The sequence below is a fragment of the Mustela putorius genome, unplaced genomic scaffold (genome assembly GCF_011764305.1).
Source record: "Mustela putorius furo isolate JIRA1106 unplaced genomic scaffold, ASM1176430v1.1 tig00000242_pilon_pilon_pilon, whole genome shotgun sequence".
Taxonomy (NCBI): Eukaryota; Metazoa; Chordata; class Mammalia; order Carnivora; family Mustelidae; genus Mustela; species Mustela putorius.
The window spans coordinates 16443524-16471373 of record NW_025421325.1 but is presented as its reverse complement, the minus strand read 5'-3'; the positions used below and the strand labels follow the sequence as shown (position 1 = coordinate 16471373).

Below are 27850 nucleotides of genomic sequence, written 5' to 3'. Positions count from 1 at the left end.
AAAATGATCAAAATTAATTTTAGTTATTAGGTACTTTAGTAGTACCTCTGATTTAGAATACGGTTAACTGTTGGAGCAAAGAAACAGCCGGTAGGGGGAGACCTAAGTATATGTGACGTGAACACAAGACTAAGGTGTGATTTTGCCCAGAAACAGAAGATCCAACACTGATGATGGTATTCATGTTGATGTTCTTTGCTTTGAACTTTATACTGTTATTTCTATGGTTCTCTTATGGACGAGGCATACCATCTTGCTAAAACTTCAAAGCAACCTTTAAGATCACAGTCTAAATATTTATCTTTAATTCTTTTTAACCTCTTTGCTGTCTGAATCCCCACTTTGGACTAAAAAATATCTACAGGTACTGACAGTAATCCTGGTAATGATTGACTCTGCCTTTGAAGGTCAAATGCTACCTGAAGCTGAAGGTTAAAAGTTCCTTTATTTCCCCTTACATGATGTGCTTATTTAGGTGGCCAAACATAGCAAAGTAGAGTAGATTCTCCTTCTTCTCCATTGGATAGCATTCTAAAACTATTTGTTTTTCTGATTTTAAAAAAAGATTGATTGATTAATTGATTTTTGCAGAGAGAGAGAGAGGGGGCGTGCATGCAAGTATGGGGGGGAGGGGCAGAGGGAGAGGAAGGGAGACAATTTCAAGCAGACTCCTGCTGAGCATGGAGCCTGACCTGGGACTTGATCTCACGACCCTGAGTTCATGACCTGAGCTGAAATCAAGAGTAGGATGTCTAACCAACTGAGCCACTCAGGCACCTCTCTTTCTCTCTCTCTCTCTTTTTTAAAATATGGATGTAAAATTTAAATTCCAAAGAGATCTTTAAAACTGTATGACCCTCATTTCTACAAACAATCCAATGGTGTTTGGTTTTTGTGAGTTTCAAGGCTTCGTTACCAAGAGTCAGTTTATCTTTTTCATCTGCGTCATCTATCTTGGGCAGTGATCTTGTATTTGGGGTGTGGTGCAGGAATAAGTGCATTGTTTCTCTTCGATCTGGGGTATTTTTCCTATCTGCTCAAGTAAGTTAGATCCATCAGAATAGGGCACTTCGGTGGTTCAGTTGGTTAAGTATCTGCCTTCCACTCAGGTCATGATCTCAGGGTCCTGGGATTGAGGTCTGAGTCAGGCTTCCTGCTCAGCGGGGAATCTGCTTTCCCCCCTATCCTTCCCCCTTGCTTGTGATCTATCTTTTTCTCTCAAATAAATAAATAAAACAAGTCTTAAAATGAAGATTCATCAGAGTAAAATTCCCCCTCAAAGAAAGGATGCTGCAGAATGGATGCTATAATTTATTTGGAAAGAAAAGAATGACTAATAATGACTAATACCTGCCTGCTTGTAGGAATAGGGCCGAGAAGGATGTAAGATCCCCAATTAACACACAATTTAAGTTTAAATGAAAAGGGGGAAATAGTACGAATCAATTTCTGAAGGGGGAGATCCTCATAAATAGCCCTCGGATGGCAAGTTAGTTTCACTTCTGCTTGTGTGAATGTGGCTTGTGACTGCAGCCACAAAGGGCTATATACCCCAGCTGGTTCCACATATCTCTACCAAAGTGGAGAAACTGCCACCATCCCCTCTGTGGACTCCTAGAGCCAAAGCAGAAAAAGTGACATCTGGTAAGTCATTTCTCTTATGTAATTTTTGCTGTAATGTGTGCTTGGTTTAAAGAGATAGAATTCAGATTTACAGAAACATTGAGAAGATAAGAGTCCCCATATAACCCACACCCAAGTTTCTCTCCTATCTTACATCAGAATGGTACATTTGTTGCAATAAATAAATCTATATTTATAGCATTATTATTAACTAAGAGCTAAAAGTTATTCAGGTTGTCTTAGTTTTTTTTTTTTTTTCCTACTGTCCTTTTTGTGTTGTAGGATCCCATCCAGGACACCATATTACATTTAATTGTTGTGTCTCCTTAGGCTCCTCTTGGCTGTGACAGTTTCTCAGACTTTGTTTTTAATGACCTTGACAGTTTTGAGGAGTGCTGGTCAGATATTATGTAGGCTTAACCCCTATTGAGATGTAACTGTTTTTCTCATGATTAGATTGAAGTGATGGGTTTAGGGGAGGGAGATCACAGAGTTAAAGGGCTGCTCTCATCATATCAGGTCAAGGGTACATACAGATGATTTGATCTATTAATATTCATGTTGACCTTCATCACCTGGCTGTGTGCAGTGTGTGTCCAGGTCTCTTTACTGTAAAGTTACTCTTCTTGCCTCCTTTTTGTATTGCCCTCTTTGGAAGGGAGTCCCTCTGCAAAGCCCACACTTAAGGAGTAGATGGTTATGCTCCCTCTTCTTGAGGGTAGAGTACCTACAAAAAATATTTGGAATTTTTCTATATGGAAAACTTGTTTCTTTTCCCTCTCTTAATCATCTTAAAGTAGTTTTTTCATGAGGGAAAGTGGGTATCACTTTCTGAATCATAAGGCTATGCAAAGACCAATAAACTAGAATTCAGAGGATCAGGTTTTTGCTTGAATTTTACATAAGAATGTGATTTTAGGCAAGTTACTAATCATTCCTCCCTTCTAAAAAACACAGCAATTTCAGTCATCATTAGGGGTAGTATTAATATCACATTTATTTATTCACTTGAGAGAGAGAGAGAGAGAGGATGAACATGGGGTTGGGGGACAGAGGGAGCAGAAGAAGCAGACTTCCCACTGAGCAGGGAGCCTGACACGGGACTTGATCCCAGGACCCTGAGATCATAACCTGAGCCAAAGGCGGCCACTTAACTGACTGAGCCACCCAGGCGCCCCTATTAATGCCATCTTATGCCTCATTAGCTTTGGTAAGCTTGGGGAAGTGGTGTGAGAGAATTGGAATTCATTTTGTTAGAATCTAATAATGCACGTTATGAAAATATGTGCTTATTTTACTTACCTCTTCATGGTGTGGGTGTGAAGGGGGGAGAAAATCATGTTATTCTAATAGCTCCTTTTCTGTATGTACTTCTGTGGGCTTCCCTTCTCAGGTTACAGTACTAGCTTGTGTGTTAATGCTGAAAATGTAGGTCTTAACCTTTGGGGATTCGAAGGCCTTTGTTTCACTTTTGCTTCAGAGCTCATGTGTTTAAATGGCTTTTTTGGCACATAGCTAGCTTGGAAGAGCAGTGCAACGTCCAATAAAGTGGTTAGGACGTGTTGCCAATACCAAATGTACTTAAAACTTAAGAAGAAAGGAAATAAATCCTAAATGTCACCAACATTCCATCAGTTTATTAAGACTCTCCTTCTTATTTCATACTCCAGCCCACCTCTCTGTGGGAGGAGGTTAAGATTTCACCAAGGACTCTCGAAGGACAATGAGATAGAACTCTCGAGGTGATTGACTGATTGATGTGGACAAGAATGGAGTCAGATTATCAGTGAAAATGGCATATGTACTCTCAAAACTAAATAGACTTGACCCTGGTGAATCCTTGTACTGATTTCTAATTTAACTGTCTTCATCAAATATTCTAAAAATAAATAACATTTTTACAGCCGCTTAAGTGCCTACAGACCAACCGTGCATGCAATATCACATTTACTCATCACAACGAACTCCTGAAATAGGTCTCTTTGTACTTGAGATACTTATTTATATGTAGATAAACTGAGGCTTACAGAGGTCAGGTGATTTGTTCAGTGTTATGTTGGAGTCCTGGAACATGATCCCCGCATCCAGACATTCTGATGCCAAATCCTGAGTAATTTCCACTACGCCATTCACATTTTGGCATGTAAGCTCTGTGTGTATAGACACCTTCCCCCTTCATACCCTGATGTAGCTCCAGCACCTAGGAACAATGCCTGGCACATAATGGACATGCAACAAATATATTTTTTTAAGATTTTATTTATTTATTTGACAGACAGAGATCACAAGTAGGAGAGAAGCAGGCAGAGAAAGAGGAGGAAGCAGGCTCCCTGCTGAGCAGGGAGCCTGATGCTGTGAAGCAAGGAAGGGTGAGCTGAGATTCTGGCTGTAAGAGAAGAACTAGGGGGACAAGGACAGGATGTTTGCAATTCTTACGCACATTCAATTCCGCATCACAAACGGAATGTAGTGTAAGTGTTCTCCTCAGTCTCTCATGCCCACCTCTCTCTCTTCTCTCTCTCTCTCTCTCTCACACACACACACACACACACACACACACTGGCTTGTTTTACTTCTGAGGGCAGTGAAGAATGAATGTTCAATCAAAAGCTTCAGTTTAAGCCCCAAGTACAATTTTATTGAGTAGCTTGTCTTAGTCCAACACAATAGCCTTCATTCCCAAAATGCCTTTTTGTCATGTATTTGAAGGGAGTGCTGTTCCCTTTCTTCTCCTGCATTTAAGCTCCAGAGGCTTTATTTATATAGTACCTGTGAGAGGCTGCTTGGTGGAATGGAGAGAACAGTGAACTCGGAGTTGCTCTGACCTTGGACAAGTTCCTTTCCCTCTCTGGGCCTCATTGTCCATATCTGTAGAAGAAGGAGCTCAGGAGCATTCTTTACTTACTTCCACTATATGAAGATGTTCTAGTAAAGGAATAACTATTGCATTTGTGCATTTGATGTAAAAAAAAAAAAAAAAGACATCAAGTAAACACAAACAAGAGAGGGAGAGTGGGAGAAGCAAAAACAACTGTCAAAAGTCACAGTTGTTTAACAGGAAATGCGTTCTGTGCAACTTTCCCATATCAAGCTAAATATGCAGAGAGTCTCATTTAAAAGATGCTATTCTTAGGCTCAGTGCACATGAATGTAAATAAGTACTAAAATCAAAACTTCAGTGCTAACCGCATAGTTGCAATACAAGTGAAATAAACCACACGTGAAAACCTGGCCTGTATGAGCAATCAATTTGAACTCTTTTCAGTTGCTTCTTTGCAGCAGCCAAACTTTCACAAAATGCAACTATCACCACTGTGTCTTCTTGGGGGTAAAGTCGATGCCTACATCGTTTGAGGAAGGACTGTGCCCCCATGGTTTGTTTGCTCCTGAAAGTGAAATGAACCCGAAATTACAGGAATCTTGGTTGTGCTACTTTTGATGACACGGGAGCCCTAATTACACGGCAGGTGACATTTCATATTAAGAATTTTAATCTTTTTGGCATCCAACTAAATCTGAGAAGGACTAGTTCAATCTCTCATTCATATGGGGAAACTAAGACCCAGGGTGATAAAATGGCTTGGCTGAAGTGCTGCCAGCTCCTTTCACTGGTAGCAAAACCAGAGCTGTACCTTCCACACCTGCTTGGTAGCTTACTACCCTTCCTACCATCACGGAGTTGAGCTCAGTGACTAGGTACTCACGGTCTGCAGCATACTACCCTCCCTAGTGATATATTTGTTTAAATCTTTCCTTTTAAGTGCGCGGTGTTTCTTTCATTCTACTTTCTCAGCCTTTTTCTTGCTGATACCTTCCACTTTCCAGTGTCTTGGTTTGCCGATCAAATGATCTCTTCCTGCCAGTCTTTGAACACTGGCAGAAGGAATTGGAAGCCCGATTCGCCACACCACAACTCAAATCACTTCCAGTTTCTCCACATTTCAGTTAGGGATCACAAATTACTCAGGTACTGGTACCATAGCTGCCCCGGCGTTGGGAGACCAATGGTTTGGTGTCTCTGCGGCATGTAGCAGCTAAGCCCAGCCCAAACACAGATAGTTACATGGTAACAGCCCTTGCTGGTCATTGTGTACTGTTGATTTCATAAATGAAGTTAGATGAACTGACGTTGCTGGGACTCTAAAAGAAGTCAAAACTAGTGCCCAGGATTTGGTGAACATGTCTGCTTCTCCTCTAAATCTCCTTCTTTCTCAGATTGAAGGGCCTTCATCTCAGCATTTGTATGGTGGTAACGCTTACCAAATTGTTTTTTGTTTTTTTGGACTTCATCTGACCTCTCTATTTCTTCCTGGATTGTGGCTACCAGAACACAAATTATTCTAGAGGTTCTACAGTGGATTTGTCTATTGCTAGGACCATATATTTTGTTTTGTTTCCAGCACTCCCTATGATATAGTGCCTAGCATTTTGTGTGACTGTGGCTGTGGCTCATTGAGCTACTGTCTTCAGAAAACAACAGATTGGTTTCTTTCTTAGGGTAATTCTTAGTTCTGTATCTAAAGTTATTGATGAGGGGAGTCCCCTGGCCAGCTCAGTCAGTAAAGCACGATTCTTGATCTTTGGGTCATGAGTTCGAGCCTCACATTGGGTATAGAGCCTACTTTTTAAAAAAATGGGTTATTGATAGGCACTGCCATGTACTTGCATACATTAGAGCTCATCTACCTGTTTGTTTTCCTATCTTAGCTAGGTTTTGATGTAGTTTAGCTCTTCTAACTCAGCATTACAAACCAGGAGCTGCTTGGATCTCTCGTGAATTCTTGTGACCTCTCAGAGAACTTCTACTACTAGCTTTGCTGGTGAACATTTCAAGTAAGAACATAGAATCTTGGGATTTGAAGAGGTCTTACAATACATCTAGTCTGTTGCGATTGTTATCAGGTCATACCTTTAGATACCTTTAGTGGCAGAAAATTCATTACTTTCTAAAGGAGCTCCCTGTATTTTGGACAACTCTAACTACTAGAGAATGTTAAGCCAAATATACCTTCCACAGAAACCAAAAGCCCTAGTGGTCCTCCCTTGGGATCACAGAAAACATGTATCATCCCTCTTGTATAATCAACTCTAAGGTCATGTATTTGGAGACAACTATGAATTCCTGTCCATATCTTCTGCCTTTGCCATGTCATCCCTTTATCAAGTTCAGGATTCCCAACACTCTTTGTGGTTGATGCTGCTCCATTTGTACACTTGTCCTTTTGTTCCTACTCTTCGCTTTACTCTTAAAGCTGGGACTCTAATTATGTAAACTAAATTGGTTTAAATAAAAATTTTAAAAAACTAATTGGCTTAAAACATCCTATGGTGTAGAATCTCATCAGAAGCTTCCTATCCATTATTTTATTCATTCATTCAGTATTTATTGTTAGTGATTGTACTTCATGATGGAAACACAACACTGAAACGAATGTGGATAGGACAAGGGGCAAGAAAGAATTATAACAAAGGTGTGCTTGGAGCAGTGGTGACAAAAGAAGGGAATGACTGGGAATCAGGACAGTTTCACAGAGCATATGCTAAAACAGGATCTTAACAGAAGAGTAGGAATTCACTGGGAGAAAGAAGGGAAGGGTACTCCTCAGAGGGAACAGCGTACACTAAACTGCATGGATTAGGAGACCCTGCATTGGGAAACTGTAAGGAGTTTGGGGAGTCCTGAGAGGGAGCCTCAAGATCAGGAATAGAGAGATGAGGAACTCCACCTAAGCCTCAGGACTTTGCACATAGTAGGAATTCCCACCACATCCAGCCAACACCCACCAAGTACAGAAACCATCCGCCAGTTAATATCCACCAGCCAAGCTAGGCAGAAGAGGCTATTTTGACTCTTAACAGCCCAGGGGGCTAGTGGCAGTTGACAGATCAGATTTTGCATTTTTCAAAAGGGCCAGTGACTGTCTGCTTTTGAAGTACACGGCTGAGTGATCCACACAGCGACATCAGATAAGGAGAGGAAGCCCTTTAGGTGCTCCTCACGTGTGTTGCTCAAATTCCTCTCTATGTGTGGAGACGAAGAAGCTCTAAGATAGCACACCTCTACCCAGTCTGTGCTGTGCAGTCTGTTCTGGTCCTCTCTGGGCTCCGTTCTCCCTCCATGCCCAAGCTTTATCAGCCTGTGGACTGCAGACAGGTGGGGTCTGACACTTCTCCTTTTGGGTGTGCCTCTCTTCCCCCACCCCCTAACCCGGCAGATGCCCCAAACTGAGGGGTTGCGTATAGAGCCAAGTAGGGGTGTGTTCTTCATTGAAGTGGAGTGAGGTGGCAAGGAAAACCCAGAGTAGGGGCGTCTGGGTGGCTCAGCTGGTTGAGTGTCTGCCTCCGACAGATCCTGGGGTCCTGGGAATCCCTGCTCAGCAGGGAGTCTGCTTCTGCCTCTTCCTCTGTCCCTCCACCTGCTTGTGCTTTGTTTCTCTCTTTCTTCCTCAAGTAAATAAATAAAATCTTAAAAAAAAAAAAAAAAGAAGAAGATCCAGAGAACCTGGGTATCGCATCTCTACTGCCCCACTCAGTAGCTTCCAAAGCCACCCCAGGGAACCCTGGGAATATCAAATATTCCATCCATCTTCCAGATTCTTGCTGAGACCTGTGGAACTAAATACAACTGAACCTGAGGCTTACACGATTGGGCCCCTGATGTCACCTAAAGGAGCAAAACCGTATCATCTCACCTTTATGGTTCTGGTCACCAGAGGCTGATTGTCAGAGTGGATTGTCTTAAAGATCTCAGATAGTATCAGTTTAAATTTCTACAGATGTAACTACAATTGAAAACTAATGGCCAAACATGGATCTTTGTCTTATTTAAATAGACGTGTAGTATATGTGGTGTTGTGAGGAATTCAAAGACAAATTAGAATGGCTATTGGCCTTTAGGAGGTTGGAATCTAGTTGGAGAAACAAAGCATAAGCAGATTGACACATTGTTGTTGCTGTTACTCTTTTGCTTTTTGTACTTACAATTTCTGCTGTTATCCACCTGCCCCCCACCCCCATCCTTTGTATATATTTTCAGGCTGGTTCTCCTAAGTGGACAAAAGCAGACGTTTGCCTATCAGGAAATGGAAGACACTGAGGATTTTGTGGGTAAGGGGCCACATCCAGGTAATATCCCTACAACATCCCCTGATGGAGTAAATAGTTCCTATTTATCATTATATAATAGAGGGCTGATGGGTTGAGACTGTATTTAATTATCATCAGTGTTCCTTCATCTTTATTCAAAAGCTGCTTTCTTATGACATAACAGTGAATGAATGTCAATTATTTCAACAATAGCTTAAAATAGAGCTATTCATAATGTAGTGGCCTGTCCAACCAGCAATTATATTTGTATATCCAGGCTCCCCTTCCTTTTATTAAAAAAAAAAAAAAAAACTTTAAAAAGATTTTATTTATTTAACAGAGAGAGAAAGAGAGAGATCACAAGTAGGCAGGTGGCGGGGGTGGAGGGGTGAGGAATAAGCAGACTCCCTGCTGAGCAGGGAGCCCAATGCCAGGCTCCATCCCAGGACCCCAGGATCATGACCTGAGCTGAAGGCAGAGGCTTAACCCACTGAGCCATCCAGGTGCCCCATTCCCCTCCCTTTTAAAAGGAGGTTCCAGAAAGCCATCTTGGATTTTCTGAGGGTAATCTCTCTTAGAGTGAACAATGTAAGGCCCCTGGAATCATATCAGGTGGTTTTCTTAGAAGGGGAGTTATAGAGTGAGTGCTTTTGGAGTCAGTGAGGGCGGCCTCCCTCCCCAGAAGGCTGATGTAGGGCCCCGGAGCTAAGGAGGGAGCCTTCCCTAGGAGGATGCAGAAGAGTAACCCCTAGGTACAGAAAACAGGGGGTATCACCTCCTTTGTGTTTTGAGAGGAAAAATTCCTCACTCACAGGGGATGAAAACCCTTAGGGGTAAGGGGTACGCAGTTTCTGAGTCAGTGGGGTGGTGGCTAGCATCCGAGACATGGCTGGGCACGTAAATGGAAAGAAAGATAACACTGGGGCTCTCTTGGTTGAGCTTAGCCCTGAGAGAACTTGCTTGGAAGACCCGCCGCTGTCCGGGCTTAACGAGCCGGTATCCTTTGTCCAGCTTTTAGGGACATTTCAAACGCGACACCTTGTGGCAGCAAGAAGCAACAGCAGCAGTAGACTAGCTTTGGATGCCCTCCCACTCCCACTGCTCTTTTTCTTGGGTGATTCCCTTTAAAATGCTGAAAAGGGGGAGGGAGTGCTTGAACAGTTATAGGGAATGAGACGAGGTGTGGCCGGTTCAGACCAGTTCATTCCAGTTACAATCTATATAGCAAGACTAACCTGAAATGGTCTAAATCCCAGATAGTAAACTTTCTCCTTTCCAAGTGGCTTTTCTTTTCAGAAACTGAAGACAAAGTTTAAACCCTGCTGTTTCATCTGACTTCTTAGCCTTTGCTTTAGTTGAGAAATAAGCTCCCGATCATTTATCACATTAATTGCCAGTGCTTATAAAATGGAAATAAAGGCCATGGATGCATGGACCCATCCCTTGTTTTATACACGTGGCTGAGATACTATGCACATATTGTTTGCAAAAAAGAGCTTTTGGGTTCCGAAGTCGAGATCAAAGCCCGACATCCTTCACTTTCCTCAGCAGGTTGTAGAAACTTCTTGGAATCCTGAGACACCTTTTATAACGTGGACTAAAATATTCTTCGGCCTATCGCTGGCCTAGGGAGGCCTAAGTGGTAGATTCTTTTTTTTTCCCCTGCTTCTTCTCCAGTTCCAACCACTGAGCCAGCAGCTTGGTATTTAATTCTAGGCAGTCCTTCAACTAAGCCATGATGAATTCTTTGAGTTGAGCTCAATTAAAGAAGCTAAAATGTCTGAGGCAGAAGGGTCTGAAATACCCTTCTGAGCAGCCTCCAGGACCTGGCAGGGTTTGTGCTGGAAGCCATAAGGCTGAACCAAGGGGGAACGACAGAATAACCATCTGGAACATCTGCTGTCTGGAGCCCAATGGTGGAGGCTAGGCCTTCTGCACAGGCTGCCATCTTGGGTATCAGAGTGAAACTTCTCTGCGGTTCTTCAGGAAAGATGACTTCTCAATGTCATGCACAGTCTTGGGGCCTCACACTCCTAAATGAACTTGGAGTGCCTTGACTCTTGGGAATCAACTTTAAGGGTTCATTTTGATGAAGTTCTAGAATCTAGGTGAGGTTCGGTGGGGTGAGGTCCAGAGCCGATGGCTAAGAAAGAATTCTTAAGATGTCTCTGGTGCAAAAAGGTGGTTTATAAAGCACAGGGACAGTACCTGTGGGCAGGAAGAGCTGCTGCCCCAGGTTGTGAGGGATGGCAGGTTATGTACTATGTGGTTGGGGGAAGGTTAGGGAAAGGGAGATTTCAACAGAGATTTCATATGCTAAAGAGGGCCTACAAGGTGCCGGGATACCAGAGGTCTTGCGGCTTGATCAAGGTTGTCTTTCCCTTTTAGCAAGCCATTAACATCAAGATAGTTGGGAGATTCCTAAAGAATGTCACATTTGTCCCACCCAGTAGTGGTGGGGGTGAGGGGGAGATTGCGAGGTGTCAGCCTTTTGCTTTGTCCTCAGCCAGCCTTCTGTTCCCTCATCACTCTCATGGCCGTTTCCCAAGGCCTAAACTGATTCTAAGAACACTGGGTTAGGATCCTTGTCAATCACCTTGACTTAAAGACCCACCTATGGCCCTTTTCTAACCAGGTGGAGACCACCAGTGGGTATTTTCTAAGACACAGCCAAAGCACAATGTTTTGGTTGTACCCTTCTGAGGATTATGGATCCTACCAGCCCTTCACTTCATAACCAAGGGAAACCATTAAAGGAAATAAATCTCTGGAGTACTACAAAGATTTGCTGCTTGGGGATTTCTCTTCTTTTTTATGTAAGGAAGCAGCTGCTAATGACTTTCAGTGAGGAAGGGGGAAAATTCTTCCAAATTTAACCTTGGAAGGGCATCCCCTGGTAGAACACCCTCCCACGCTCTTACATCGAGTATATTCTTGTCAGGCCTCTCATCTTACAGGTAGTCAAGGAGAAGTGATTTGCCCTGATCATGTGGTCCGTTCTTTTTTCTGCATTCTGCTCCTGATCAGTTTCTTTCCCAGTCTGGAGAAACTTCCTAGAGGCCTTCCTTCACCCCACACTTAGTTGTATCTTGGGCTTCTCTGTACACAGTTGGCGTTTAGTGAAGAATATCCAGCCATTCTGGTGGCTCAGGATTTCCAGACTTTTCATTTCATTTCAACATATGTCCTGGGGAGATACATTAGACTGCATTTTGGAGCTAGATGCGAAGTCCTATGACTCTGGGAAGTAAGAACCAGACTAGAATGGTCCAGCAGTGCCTATCTCTGATAGGAGTTAACAGGCCTGCAGAGGTGGCAAAAGAATTCTTAGATTCTTTGGGTTTGTGTTCTGATAGAGGTCAGGCAAGTATGCTGTGCCCAAGACCTCTAATTTTATATAACCTCTGTTTATCTCTAGTTGACGATGATGTATTTAAAGAACCAATGAAAAAAAGAAAACGTTCAGATAGAGACCAGAGGTTCCGCGCATTTCCCTCTGTGGAACAAAGTGCTCTTAAGGAATGTGAGTATTATGACCCTGCTGTGTGGCTTGTATTAATGTGGCTCTGTTCTTTTCCAAATGTGTGAAAATGCTCAAAGGAGGAGAATGTTCAGTTGGAAAGAAGGATGAAATATTTTCAAATGATCCTGAGCCAGAAAAGGAGGCCTTGGGGCAGGGATATATAATTTGACAATGCATCTCTATGAGTCTCTGGATAGGAGAGTTGTTGTCAAAATAAGAGATTGTCAAAATAACCTCTTCCTGATTAGGAAAATGACTGTGAAAATGGTTGGTTTGGTGCCTTGGTGAGTGTTTCTATGATGCCCTGGCAGTTTTTCTTTTTATGACCACAGGAGAGAAGAATTTAGAAGGGCTATAGCCCATAGCAAAGATATGCTGACTTCTGTTACAAGGGGTTTCGGAGCAGACTGGGCCCTTGGGAGGCTCTCACAATCAATAATTGCTATCTCCCATGAGCAATCATTGCTAGTGTCAGATAACTTGCTATCATATTTAATTGGCTTTTCATTTCACTTCATTTCTTTCTTTCCTTTCTGTGTGGTATTCAGCACATTCCTCTTCTGGAGATGTAGTACTTCATCTCTGCCAGGTATGTGTTGGCTAATACATTCCTGTTGATTCCAGATGAAAAATTAGAGTCACGGACCAGAAGGGTTTTGAGCAACACTTATCAGAAACTTATTCAGTCTGTCTTCCTGGATGACAGCATTCCTAATGGAGTCAAATATCTCATGTGAGTCTGGTATCAGCTCCCCATCAAATCTTCCATCCATTCTTTCCTTAGGTGATTGTAAGTGCTTTTCTCCAACAATGAAGAGGAATTCTTAGTTAGAAACTAAGCAAAGAAGGCTGAACATTCATTAGCTATGGGCTATTATTTATTATTGATTGATTGATTATTATTGCCATTCATGGGGTTGTCACACTTGCTAGGTACCCTGTTAAATATTTTACATATATCAAATTTCATTTACTTGTCCCAATACCCCTATAAAGTAGGAACTATTATTATCTTCCCAATTTTACTGAACTTGTGGCTTAGAGAGACCAAGACATGGACCAAGGTCACACTGTTGGTAAACGAAAGGGCCTGAATCCAACCCACGCTGTGTGAAACTCTAGCCTGTGGCCTCAACCACTGGGCTGAGCTGACTTGAAGCACTTGATTGGTGCCCGGGCTGAATCTCTTACTCACAAAAGTCTCCAGGTTGCTGCCAGTAATACTGTACCTCTGCCTAAAATTTATTTCCAGGATCCAGACTATATAATTTCCATAGAACACAAACAAGGATGCTTCGCATCCGGGTAGGCATTACAGAGTTTGTATAGAATCATCACTACCATGTATTTTTGCATAATCTCCTTTGAGGCTCATGACGCCTCTACGTAGGAAACCGGGACTAATATTTCCTCCTGATCAAGAAAGTCTCAGAGATTCAGAAAGATGGATGATTTGCCTGGGATTGCAACTCAGTTCCTTCATGTTCTATTTTGGTACTCTTCCCACTATGCTTTGATGACCCTGACCATGTGCATTTAAAAATCAATTTAGAAACAGGCTTCTTGCCTTGATTGAAAAACCATCATTGGACCCAATCTACATTGGATTATTTGGAAGCACAGGGGCTGGGAAGAGCTCCTTGATCAACGCTATCATCCAGCAAGCAATGTTTCTACCAGTATCTGGAGAAAGTATATGTACGTCATGTATTGTACAAGTGAGCTCAGGCTGCTGTGAGCAGTATGAGGCTAAAATCCACCTTCTCTCGGACCAGGTAATTGTCCCCTTCCTCCCTTCTTTCCTCCTTCCCACCCCTGTTTTCCTTCCTTCCTTTTCCCCACCCCTGCCTCCTTTCTTTCCTCCTTCCCGCTCTCTTTCCTTCCTTTTCTTTCTTTCCTTTTCCTTCTCTCCTAGAGATGAACATAATATTCCTTGTAGATATAGTGTATGCCTTTGTCAAAAGAAAAGAACATAGTACAGAATGAGAGAGTTCTGTAGAGCAAGATGGGGGTTCTAGCCTGCATCCTGTCACTGTTGTTACGGGGCTTTGGGCAAGCCATTTCCCTCCTTGGGCTCCTGATTCCTGAATGACAAAACAAGGGGTTTGGATTAGATTATTCCCTGCTGGATTCCATGATGTTAGAGTTTCTGAATAGGCAGTCCCTCCAGGAATGGATTCCCCTTTTTCCTTGTTTTCCATGTCTGTGTCATGAGGGGCTTGGCCCTACTCTCCCTTGGCAGGAGTGGAAGGAGGAGCTGAAGAACTTGACTAAACTCCTGCACAGGACAGAGGAACCAGACAGAGAAGAGGCAGACGTGTGGGACAGGGATGATGCTGTGGAGGAAGCCATCTGGAAGCTACAGATGTTTTACGGAAATGGAGCGGAAAGAAAGAGCTATGAAGAGCTACTGAGGGCAAGGCCCAAAGGAAAGATTCCCACCTCCAGAATCATCACCCTCAAGGCAGAAGAGGTAGCCCTGAGATTTCTTTCTTCATTTTATCATGAGTCACAAGTTTAAGAATCAAATCCATTGAGGAAATTGGCTCACAGCACGGTATTTTTGTTGGAAACGAGTTGATACCCAAACCAGAAGTATCCCTGCCCGAGTTCTTTTTCATTATTTATGGTTGTAAAATGAGAAATGTTAGTGTCTGACTGGGGGTCTTTAGTGCCCAGGGAAGACTATTTACAGTTACTTGAGGATTAATTAAGGATGCTTGGGGGTACAAATGTCTAAAAACAAAACCATCCGATTTATAGTGGCTTAGATGAATAGGGATTTATTCATTTTCTTATATAAAAAGCCTGGAAGCAGCTGGGTTTGTGGTTTGGTTCAGTGGCTCATCAATGTCAAGATCAACACCTCCTGGGCGCCCTTGGCCTGTCCTCAGACTTGTTGCCTCCTACTCATAAGATGCTACTGAAGTGCTAGACTTCACAGTTGGCTTCATAGAAGAAAGCAATGGATAAAAAGTTGGCACCAACATCTCCTCTTTCCTGGGAAAGTAAAAACTTTCTCAGAAACATCCCCAGTAAACTTCTGGGTAGAATTTCCTGTTCAGAGGATTCAGTCACATGGCCTTTCTAGCTGAAAGGGAGTCTAAAGCGAGAAGCAAATATGTTGTGATTGGCTGAGGCCAATTTGAATCCACTGCCCAAACAAACAAACAAACACTATTCTGCTAGCACGGGTGAAGCACGGGATGGATATTGGATATGCAGCTAGTAGAACAATGCTCTCCTCACATCTATCATCAATATTCGTTTTAAATTTCTTTTTAAAGTAAAGTAAAACACTTGTAGAACTAATGCATAATTTTATTACAATTATACATTTAAAGCCTAATGTTTCTTGTCTCTTAAGATTCGTGTTTAAATTGTTATTCTGTATATAAATCTGACATTTTCTTGGTATGAAGTAAGAACAATTACTTAAACTTGTTCTAAATTTTAATGTTTTCAATTATCTCCCAAGGTTAACATAGCAAGTCTCTCCTTAAGTAGCTAATGCTTACTTGTATAATTAATCGAGTTTCCTTAGACTTTCTGTGTTATGGTTCAGATTTAATATAGTCCATTCTCTCCAAAATTTTTAAATACTTGACCAGGCACATTTAGAGGTCAAATAAATGGAATCTTTCAAGGCACTTAGCTCTTGTAAATCTAGGAAATCAAATGTAATAGCCACTTCTTATATTTAAATGGATATCACTCTTCAAAATAATTACACTCTTATTTTGTCTAAAACATAGACTGAGCATGTCCAAAGAAACAATGATTACAAAACTGGTTACTTTATCAGCACACACACAATTTACACCAAGTAAGCTACACCAAGGTACCAATATAGTAACCATTTCTTCACTACCCTGTATTTAGAAATATTCCTTCTCAGTGTTACAAATTTGCCCCTTGAAACTAGGAGTTGAAATACCACAGTTACATCTCAGTGAATGAGGGCACTGATTCAAAGTCTGAGTCCAGGGTTCTAGATCGGACTGAGGGAAACCGAGCTTGCCTTCCAGAATAGTTTGTCCTGAGCCAGTTTATTGGGTTGAGCCACCGTCTTAGACAAAGGGACTTTTCAAGGACATGCTTTTTCTTTCACACTGCCTTTAGGGTATCTGCTTTATTTATTCTTTTAAAGATTTATTTATTTACTTCAGAGAGAGAGAGAAAGAGAGAGCGTGAGTGGAGGGGCAGAAGGAGAGAGAGAATCCCAAGCAGACTCTGCACTGAGCAGGGAGCCCAACACAGGGCTCAATCTCATGACCATGAAGTCATGACCTGAACTGAAACCAAGAGTCAGCCGCCCAACCAACTGCACCACCTAAACACCCCCAGTATCTCTTTTGTTTTTTAAATTAAATATCTTAAAGAACTTTTCTTTCACATTTTCCTATTATTTGATTAGAATTGATGAATTCTGTGACTCCCTACCCATATTGCAACAAACCCCCTGATTTAATCTCAACTCTCTTAAGAATTTCTGTTCTTATCTTTCTTTCAGGACTATTTTATAGATATTTATTAACAATGACCACCAAAGGGGCGCCTGGGTGGCTCAGTTAGTTAAGCGTCCAACTCTTGATTTTGTCTCAGGTCATGATCTTAGTGTCATGGGATAAATCTCCATGCTCAGCAGGGGTTCTGCTGGAGATTCTCTCTCTCTCTCTCTCTCTCTCTCCCTCTGCCCTTCTCCCCTGCACCCCCAGTGTGCTCTCTCTCTCTCTCTCTAAAATAAATAAATAAATCTTTTTAAAAAACGACTATCATATATCCCAAATCATCTGTCTTTTGAAGTAGTATCCTGGTAGAGATTTGCTGCCACACATGGTTGCTGGCATGAATGTGTCCCATGCTAGGAATAATGGGCAGAGAACAAGTCCCCATCACCCCCCATCATTAAAACATTCTGGAAATGCCTACACATCAAGATTTTTTTTTGTATTTGGAAGAAAAATTTTAAAAACATTTTTAAAGATCAATTTCAGACTAATTTTCAGTTTGGAAAATATGGTCACCATGTCACCATCAATTTTCCAAAGTCAGGGCTTTCTGGTAATCCAAATGTTTGCATTAGCCATGGGGGAAGAATGCCCTCTCCCCAAAATGTAGACAATTGCATATTAATAATGTTAATTTTAGAATTGAAATGGAATTTAGAGGTTGAATTCATTATCCAGTGAAGCTATAACTTTGCTGAAGCCCCATTCTAACTGGTTCTGGTTTTTTTCAACATACATTTAAGGAGCTTGCACTTTCTGATCTCCAGGGTCCTTTCTGGCTCTCAGAGCATAGGGCCTTTGCAGGTGGGATCACAGGCCTCCCGCAACCCGTTGCCCAGTGCTGTTTCCTGCCACTACTCAGTGTACCATCACTGAACACAAATCACAGCTGATCCGGGATCGAGGAACTGGGAGAACATCTGGTGTGTGTGACTTTGTCCTTCTTCCTCAGGCAGGAGAGCTGTCTGTCAAGCTGGACCCCTACATCCGGACTCAGAGGAGAGACTTGGATGGAGAGTCAGCTCAGACACAAATTTGGCCCTTGATCAAACACGTGGAAGTGACTCTTCCCAAATCAGAGCTGATTCCAGAAGGCGTTGTGCTGGTGGACATCCCAGGCACAGGCGACTTCAACAGCAAGAGGGATGAAATGTGGAAAAAGGTGATTCTCTTTCCTGTGACTTCATTCCCTCCTCCCTCAAATTCCTCCACCCTTTCTAAAGCAACAAAGAATGCTCTGCTTCAGCTGCTGGGGTTGTAGGAGCTCAAGGGCTTAGATTCTTCTACTTGCTAGGTCTATCCAGGTCAATGGCAGGAGAGAGGTGGCCAGAGAAACTGGGGAGGGAGGAATCGTGAGGCAGGCCTGGAAGCTAGAACAAGAGTAGGAAGAACAGGAGAAAGGTCAGCAACCAAGTAGTGCGGTCTAGGAGTAAGCAGAGGAAATGCAGACAGGGGGAGAGGGAGGCCAAGGGGTGGGTACAAAGTGGAGAAGCTGAGAGCTAAGCACCAAGGAACCAGGAGGCCTCTAAAGTGTTTAGCTGTAAGGCACAGAGGCCCAATAAAGCAATCCCAAGCCAAGAGGGATTAATTGAAAAAGTATCTGAGCATCTCCTGAAACAGCCAGACCTCAGGGCCTCCTATCAGGACAGAAGCTGCCATTGTCTCTCTCACCCTCTGCCTGGCTCTTGGGACTATTCCTCTTTGAGCATCTCTCTGCAAAGTCCTGCTTTTCACTTAGCTTTCTCTACTTAGCCCTTAGGTTCCACGTCGTGGAGAATGACCTCCCACCTCCGCCTATGACTGTTTGACTTCAGTCTCTATGTGTTTTAGTTCAAATTCCTAAGAAGGAAAATGGGATCAAGTACTTCCCAGCTAATGCTTCACCCTCTCTGGTGTAAGCATCGATCTTTAGTGCAATCAGCTGTGGCTGAAGTGGTGGTTGAAAGTCTGTCCTTTCAGCCAAAATCTTGGGTAGGGTTTCAAATCTCGGCAGATGAAGTCAGAGTTGATGGGGCACCCCCGGATATGTCTACAGCCAGAGAGTTAAGCATTGGGGTGGTTAGATCTGTACCTAATGATTAGAGTTTGAAACATCTTTTAAGAATTTATCTCTGTTCATTTGCTTTTCATTCATCAAACACATATAATATGTAAGACAATGTACTGAGGATGCAAAGATTATAGCCAATAATAATAATGATAGCAGACATTTACCAAGCATATATTTTATACTATGTACTGATCTCAGTGAAGGAAGTTGCCCATTATCACTCTGGGGATTTTAACCCAGGCAGGATGGCTCAAAAGCCTCTCTTCTCTTCAACTCTATAAACTTATGCGGTAAAACAAAACGAAATTAAAAGATGCAGAACATGGTCTTTAATGTTAAGAATTGCGCGAATGCATGTGCACGCATGCGTGTGTGTGTGTGTGTGTGTGTGTGTGTGTGTGTGTGTAATGTTTGTAAATGAACAGCAAAAGGAGATTCTTGCCTTTTGGAAGGATAGACACCCAACTGTTAACGAGTTTCTATGTTTACTACTACTCTTTACTAAACACACCTGTGTATTGTTTGTTATATCTTGCATGAACGTGTAATCCCTATATAACAAAAAAGCTAAAAAGCTGAAAACAAAATAAATCAATGTTGAACGAGAAGCAGAACCTTCCTACAAGGGGCTTAGGGTCTAACAGGAGAGGAGATACCTACAGATGACTAAATCCTTGGCAGATTGTGAGACACGAGAAGTCTAAGGTGCTATCAACGCTCAAAAATAGAAATTACCTTCAACAAGAGACCTCATTCCTTCAGCAAACACCCACTGAGCCTCTCCTCAGTTTTGCATTAGGTTTTGGATGGAGGGAAACAGAGTCCTTGCCCTTGGCAATCTTGTAGTCTGGGAGAGAATCTAATTAGTTATAGTACTTAACAAACCAGGTTACTTAACAATGAGAGTGCATTCTTTTTGCATGTGAGGATAGCTTCAGAGAGGGTGCTTAAGCCCAGTTGTCACCAGAGAAGATTGTTGAGAATGGGACCCCTGAGCACTGTCATAGGTCAGACAGCAGCAAAGACCCAGAGAAACGAAGGAGCCAAGTGTTGGGGGAAGGATGAGTCTTTTGGGGGTGGCTGGAGGAAAGGATTGTGGGGTACAGAGGAGAGGGTTACAGAAGGCAAACCCAAAAGTTGGGCTTAAACACTACCCTTCCTGGGGAAGCTCGAATGACGAGAGGTACTGGGGTATGTGATAGAGAGAGAAAGGGTATCTTCAGGCGAGGAGCTCAGAAGCATGGGGAGGGAACATGGAAATGAGGCCTAGGACAGGAGCTGAAAGAAGACTGGGCATGAGGGCTGGGATCAGTGAGTCATGATCAGTCCTGCACTGTAGAAGGCTCCATAAAGAACCATCAATTCTCTGCTATATGCAAACTTTAAATTCTGCGGATTTGTGCTAAATGCATGACTGTGGGTCAGGGGAGCTCTGAGACTAGTTTGCAGCAAGATCGGGATGAAAGGAGGACAGCTGACAGATAATCAGCCTGATTTTATGGATGAGGAAATGAAGGCTCAGAGAGGGGAAGTAATTTTCCCAAGACCACACAGCTATCGAAAGGCAGAATTTGAACCTGAGAGCAGGTCCCCACCTTCCCAGCTGAGGCTCTCTCTCTCTCCCCCACAGGACCTCCCGCAACAGTTCTTTAAGATACAGGCAGTCTGAATGTCCTTCCCCTTGGCGGTCTGCTCAAGTCCTGACATGAGGGCCTTTGTTTCTTGAGGTTCTTGTCACTCTTGGAGTGAAATAGCCAGCCTTGGCTAGTTGCAGGCTAGGCCTGGGAGCAGCAGCGTAAGGAGGCAGCCAGCCTCTCTCCCTGGAGGGAGCCATGGCTGCTGCCAGTTGCGATATGCTGGGCAGCCTGTCAAAGGCCGCTCAGAACAGAGGAGCCGGCAGATCTGGCCCAGATCAGCCTCTCTGAGGAGGTCGGGCTACAGTGAAGGGATGGTTCCTGGCCTGTTCTGCTTGGCCTCAGCTCCCCTGCATGCCTGTGGTTTTGTGAGACTCTCACGTGGAGTGACTAAAGACTCCCCACTTTTTAGGAGAACAGAGCAGAATGCCCCCTCCCTCCTCCCTCTAGCTTCCTGCCTTGCTGTTCCCAAGCTAAGACTATTATGAATTCCTGTGTCTCTTTCTGCCGCCTTGAAGTCATGACACCTTCGGCCTGTCGCCTGAGCCCTCTGAGGCCCTGTTCTCCTCATGGGAGGGAGGGTTGGGCTGGCACGGATGTCACCCCACTCATTCCTAAATTTAGTTGCTCTAGGTAGTGTTTTTCATTCTTCTGAGCCTCTAACTTGACCAAGTCCTGGCAGTCAGAGCCTTGTGTAGGGCCAGAAATTTGCAGTCCTCTTATGTTAATAAACATTTAGGAAGCACCTGCAGTTTCCCAGGACCATGGGAATACAAAGGTGAAAGAGGCCTTGCCCTGGGGGAGCTGGTAGCCTGCTATCCTGCGATCTTCCACAACCTGACTGATGAGCTAGAAGCTTCCCTAGATAGATTATAGCTTGGGAAATGGAGGGAGCCAGTTGTTTTTATTTTCCTGCCTCAAGGGGAGTCCATCCATAAGGAGGAGGCTCAGGGCCCATAGTTGTATGGCCTTCAAACTGATCTTTAGCCTCCTGATCTTTTACCTCTGTAAAACGGTGAAGTTTGTCTAACTCTGGAGATAGACAGTTTAAAAATAATGATCCACAAAGCCAAGAGGTGCATGGACAGAGGATTGAGGATGCTGAGGAGGTGGGGGGCCCCAAACCCTCCATCTCCAATTCATTTAAAGCAGTTCAATTTTAAAAAAATCTTTTGGAAATTGTCCTAAGATTTCAGTTGAAAAAGACTCCACTGGTAAAAACAAACTCAAAACCCAAGATTTCTCAGCCTCAGCACTGTTGACATTTTGGGGGGCTGCTTACCTGGGCGCTAAAGAATGTTTTAACAGCATTCCTGTCCTCTACCCCCGCCCACTAGCTTACCCCAAGTCATAACAATTAAAAATGTCTCCAGGGGCTCCTTGCCCCCACGTGGTGGCAGTGTGCTGCATACGCAGGGGCAAACATGGAACTGATGCCCTGTGCTGATAACTTTGAGGTCAATGCATGACCAGTAACTAGTTCTGGAAAAACAATAATTTTCCCTAGGAGACAACTGAGGTAAAGCAAGCCAGTGATGGATCTGGGGCTGGAGGTCTGATTTCTTGAATTCTATCAATCAGTAATGCCACAAATAGCTATGAAGCCTCCAGGAGGGATCAATCGCTGTGCCAAAGGGGGATGTGAATTCTAAGCCGCAAAGTGCAACCTCTTCTTTTCAAGTACCTCACAGTCTAGAGGTGATGTGGGGTCAGGCGGGGTGAAGAGGTACAGAGAGCCCAGCCTATGCACTAAGCCTGAGAGATACCATGATACCATAACAGGTAAGTCCAGGTGCTGGAGGGTGCAGAGGAGGGGTGGTCAAATCCAAAGGGCGAATGGGGGTCAAGCAGAGGTCACGGCAAGTGTAAAGGTCCTGAGGGATGAAAGACCAAGTTACATCTGAGAAAATTCAAGAAGCTCAGCCTAGCTGGTACATGGAGAATGTGGTGGGGAGAGCTGAGACGCAGGACTGGAGGAGAGATGGTACAGAGCAACATAAATGGGCGGAGGACATAAATGATACATTAAGGGCTCATGTCCTCTACAACTGAGATGCCACTTACATTCTTAAAATTATTGTGGTTCTGTTTCACAGACCATTGATAAATGCTCAGTGATCTGGGTGATCAGTGACATTGAAAGAGTTTCTGGAGGGAGAGCCCATGAAGACCTGCTGAACGAGAGCATCAAAGCCTGCCAAAGGGGCTTCTGCAGAGACGTGGCACTGGTGGTCACCAAGACTGACAAACTCCACCTGCCGGAATATCTGAGGTACAGGGCTGGGCTCGAGGGTCTGTGGGCTTTCCTCTATGGGTCCCAACTGCTGTAATGACAGAGCTTTGACTCCTGGGCATTTCAGACCCAGGGAAGCAACTGCTGGGGATAAAAGAGAAGTCTGGGGAACCTCCGAGGACATTAGGACCCTTGGGACCTTAGGTAGATTGCCTTGGGAATCTGAACACTGTGGGCCCTCTAACAGAGTAGCTGCTCCATACCCAGTAGGCTGTCCCCATACAGGGTGCCACTCATGTGTAGGAGATGCAAAGAGCACCTCTCAGACTTGTGGTGGCCCCCCACAGATATGGGACGTGGAGACGCCCCCACAGCTGGTAGGCAGTGTCTAGAGTGCTATCTGACATTGCACAACCTTAAAGTGTCAGATTCTGTTTTAGGCTTTAAACCCCTGTGGAACAAGGTTCTCGATGTTTCAGAGCTTTGGCCAAAAGTAACAGCATTCTGACTAAATTTTAGTGGAAGGTAAGCATTTAGAGTTTAATAGATGTTAAGTGTGCCCATTTCCACGTGGATCTCTGTAACCAAGAGAGCCATAACTTACCTTCTCAACTGGCATGCTTTGAAAGTGGAAAGGGGGTGTTCTTAACCCTTACAGCAAGTATCAACCTGTCTGTCCTGGGTACACGGGCCTATGGTCACCAGAGAGAATGTTGTTAATGCTTCCCTGCTCTAATTAGAGCATCCTTACCGGTCACCTGTCATCTCTGCCCTTCCCCCCCCGCCCCCCACTGAAACTTGCACCCGTGTCTCCAGGAATTCATGAAGCAGAGACACTGTCTAGGTTAAAGAAAAAGACCAAGGATGTTTCCCCTGCTTCTTGCTCTCATGGGTTAGGTTGGAACTTCAGCTTCAATTTTTTTTTTTTTTTGGCCTGCAGGCTTTTTTCGCCCCGCCCCCTGCCCCAGAATAGTATCTCCAGTGCTCCCTTCCAGTGCCAACTCTGCAACTGAACATTACCATCAGATTTATGAAGCCCTTATTGAACACTGTGGTAGGGGCTGCACATTCAGAAGGGCACAGCACCTAGTCACCAAGTCTGCTCTCTTACAAGAAGGTTAAAGGTTATAAGAGAGGGACAAGCAAAGTGTTATGGGGACCCAGAGAGAGGGGGCTGCATTTTGATTGGGCCGGGGGATGGGGCCACAGAAAATTCCAGCACCAACAAAACAATGAGAAATAAAGACACTTGTTTCAAGTGGACACTGGAGGTAGATCAGAAGAGAGGACATTTGGACCAAAGAAAGCTTATGTGAAAGAATTAAGGCACAACCGTATATACTGCTTTCAGGGAAAGTCGAAAGACTGCTGTGACACACAAAACGAGTTAAGTAATTGTTACAATTTTCTTTTCAGGGAAAGAAAAGTGAGAAATGTAAGTACGGACTACTTATTTTTATTTTTTAAGCTCCATTGGTATACAGTTGATACACAAATAATTGCATGCATTTCATATAACAACTTAATGAGTTTGGACATATGCAAGAACTCGTTATTTTTAATAATACTTTTCATGATTAATACTATAAAATTCAAAGCCATACACATTTGTCTGGGCCAAATGCAGTTATGCCAGAAATAACTGTGTAGCTTATCACCGTATCACTCTCGATAACCTTGGACTCTTTGTCATGCTTTCATTTCTTTTCCCAACCTAGGGAGCTATTTTGAGTCAGCGGGAGGCTGTTTTAGAAAGAAATGAAATGATAAAACTACAAAGGAATAGAATTCTCAAGGAAAAGCTCAAGGTGAGTTAACAGATTTCCAAATGTGTTTTTTGGCTTTTCAACCACTCAGATTTTCAGAAACAAATGTCTACTGGGTCTTGTGTAGTTGCCACATCAAAAGCTTTGGAACAAACAGTTTGGAGTCAACTTAGTCCTCCTGGTTAATAACTTTGTGACTTTTGGCAAATTACTTCTCCCTGAGCCTCCACTTTCTCATCTGTAAAATGGGGAGTTGATAACATCTACCTCCCGTGGTTGCTGGAAGGATGGGATGAGCATACGGTCCACTGAGAGAGAGATACCCATAGGTGATATCAGAGGTCATCACACTGTTCGAGGATGATTCGAGGGAGGAATGCATAGGGTGCTGTGGGGACACACGATCTTCTCCAGATCTCACTAGCAGGCAGAGAGGCGGTGTTGCAGAGAGGTGCAGGGAAAACTCCTCATGCCCTTGGGAAGAATTATAAAGAACCAGCAGTCTTTAGTAAGGTGAGGATGTGGGCGAAAGGGCCTTCTGCAGAAGCATTGGGAGATACAGCTGGAGCTATTTTTTCATTTTTTAGAGAGAGAGAGAGCTGGAGCAAGGGGTTGAGGAGATGGAGGACAGGAAGGGCAGAAGGAGAGAGAGAGAATATCTTAAGCTGTTTCTGTGCCCAGAGCAAAGCCCGACACGGGACTTGATCTCATGACCCTGAGATCATGACCTGAGCTGAAATCAAGAGTCAGATGCTTGACTGACTGAGCCCCCTGGGGCGATTTCCCTGTTCTATGGGAATCTCTGTATTTTATCAAATTATTTTTTGTTATTCTGCCACTAAAATAAAGTTACAGACATAAATTTCCTTACTATAATTGTCTTATACAATGATAAAACTGAAACCAATTTTAAGATAAACTACAAACAAAACATAGAAGTGGTATATTGAGGTCAGCATAATGGGATAGATGTTTTGGTTTTGCTGAAACTAAATCTTTGGCTCTGGGTAATAGTAAAAACATATGGCCCGAGGTCCAGTTCTATATTTAATTGCATTCTGCAGTTTGAATTCAATTACATTGATGCAGAAAACGTCTGATGTACAAAATGGAATTGAAATTTTCAAAACTTTTGTCTCTAATTCAGAATAATCAGACCTTGTACTTAAGCCAAAACCTTTGACCAACCAATTCTTAAATGCTGCTTTTAATGAGGCAATAAGTGAGCAAACCTGTTCCTATTCTCTTCAGCTTTCTTGCTGGCATTCAAGAAATATGCATTTAACGAGTACCTCATCATTTTGTTTTTGGAAACAAAAACATAAAGTATTTCAGTACACAATTCACAACTACATTTATTGCTAATAAATGTGGTGCGTTGGTGCATATGAAATAGGGTTTGGACAACAGTGAGTCAGCTTGCCGGGTGACTAGGGTTCTATCATACAGGTCTGCACGCCTACACCTCTGAGGGCCAGGTGATACCTTAATTCTCCGACCACTTGACTTCAGCTGAATTATTGTGAACCCTTCCCCTGTACTGCATGCCTTCATTGGAGCAAATTGAATCTTAATCATAGAAAATATGAGGCAGAAGTTGATTATAAAGCAGTCATTCCTATAGATGTCTATGCTGATTTTTTATTATAAAAATAAAAATTAGGAAAACGTATTGTAAGAAAAAGGACAGATCCCTGAGGCTCCTTTTGTAGAGCGTAGTCTGGAAATACTATGTATTTTAGAAAGATTGTTTTCTCAGCGTTAAGGAGAATGGGTGGGGGGAGGGGCAAGTGAAGACCAGATGCCAAGAGAGACCTGTTGGGGAGGCTTTTCCTGTAATCCCGCTGGAAGAGCTAAGAGCTTAAACAAGGCAGTCACTACAGCCCTAGAGGAGAGGAGAGACCTTCGAGAGATGTTAGGGAGCTTATACCCCCAAGTCCGGATGACTAATTTTATGTGACCGGTGAAAGAGAGCTGGGTGTTTCCGTTCTCAGGTGTGTCCTTGGAGCTAGGTATGACACAGCTTTAGGGTACCTGGAATGAAAACCATCCCACTCCTCCGGTGTGTCTCTCCTTTCCTCTCACGCTATTAACACACTCACGACAATTTTTTTTTTTAATTGAAGTACAGTCAACTCACAATATTATATTAGTTTCTGGGGTACAACATAGTAATTTGACAGTTCTATACATCACAAAACCATCACCACCAAGTAAGCCTAGTTACCATCTGTCCCCATGTTGTTACAGTGTTAGTGACTTTAGTCCTTATGCCATACTTCACATCCCCATGACTTACTTAGTTTGTAGCTGGAATTTTGTACCTCTTAATCCCCTTCACCTGTTTTGCCCATCCATCCATCCCCCTCCCCTCCCGCAACCACCTGTCTGTTCTCCACATTTGTGAATCTGTTTCTATTTTGTTTTGTTTGTTCATTTGTTTTGTTTCTTATATTCCTTATAAGTGAAATCATATGGTATTTGTCTTCCTTCATCTGACTTGTTTCTCTTAGTGTTACTTCCTGTAGGTCCATCTGTGTTGCTGCAAGTGGCAAGATTCCATTCATTTTTAGAGCTGAGTAGTATGCCACTGTATGTGTCTATAACATATCTTCCCTATCCATTCATCCATCAATGGACACTTAGGTCACTTCCATATCTTGGCTACTATGAATAATGTTGCAGTGAGCAAGAGGGTGCATAGATTTTTTTAAATCAGTGTTTTCATTTTCTTCAAATGAGTAACCAGAAGGGGAATTGCTGGATCATATGGTATTTCTATTTTTAATTTTTTCAGGAAACTCCATGCTTATTTCCACAGTGACTGCACCTATTTACAATCCCATCAACAGTGCATGAGGGTTCTTTTTCCTCCACAGCCTCACTAACACTTATTATTTCTTATCTTTTTGATAAAAAAAGATCTGATTGGTGTAAGATGATATCTTGCCGTTGTAAGTAGCATTTTCATGGTGACTAGTGATGTTGAGCATTTCTCATTTGTCTGCTGACCATCTATATGTCTTCTTTGGAAAAATGTCTGTGCAGTTTCCTTATTCATCTTTTTGTTTTCCTCTACCCATTTTTAATTGGATTATTTGTTTTTTTTTGGTGTATTCTCCCATGAATTCTTTATATATTTTGGATATTAACCTCTTATCCCATGTAGGATTTGCAAATATGTTCTTCCATTCAGTAGGTTGCCTTTTTTTTGGTTGACTGTTTCTTTCTCTGGGCAAAAGCTCTTTAGTTTGATGTAGTCCCAGTTTATTTTAATTTTAATTTTATTTTTTTATAAACATATAATGTATTTTTATCCCCAGGGGTACATGTCTGTGAATCGCCAGGTTTACACACTTCACAGCACTTACCATAGCACATACCCTCCCCAATGTCTATAACCCCACCCTCCTCTCCCAAACCG

The 27850-nt window shown here is 43.0% G+C and overlaps 1 protein-coding gene across 3 annotated transcripts in view; it reads left to right on the top strand.

The window, feature by feature from the left end:
- Window positions 1-1497: 1497 nt before the first annotated feature.
- NUGGC (nuclear GTPase, germinal center associated) overlaps window positions 1498-27850 on the top strand; it is a 52456-nt gene continuing 26103 nt past the window's right edge. Inside the window, exons 1-10 of one of the 3 annotated variants that reach the window (XM_045078370.1) lie at window positions 1498-1644; window positions 8660-8748; window positions 12128-12232; window positions 12857-12965; window positions 13785-14007; window positions 14475-14705; window positions 17696-17905; window positions 22524-22699; window positions 24077-24095; window positions 24379-24468. In XM_045078370.1, coding sequence (XP_044934305.1) covers window positions 8706-8748; window positions 12128-12232; window positions 12857-12965; window positions 13785-14007; window positions 14475-14705; window positions 17696-17905; window positions 22524-22699; window positions 24077-24095; window positions 24379-24468 — 1206 coding nt within the window. In that variant the 5' untranslated portion in view covers window positions 1498-1644; window positions 8660-8705. The remainder of the gene's footprint in view (window positions 1645-8659; window positions 8749-12127; window positions 12233-12856; window positions 12966-13784; window positions 14008-14474; window positions 14706-17695; window positions 17906-22523; window positions 22700-24076; window positions 24096-24378; window positions 24469-27850) is intronic. The other 2 variants (XM_004775131.3, XM_045078369.1) reach the window with 2 other exon arrangements.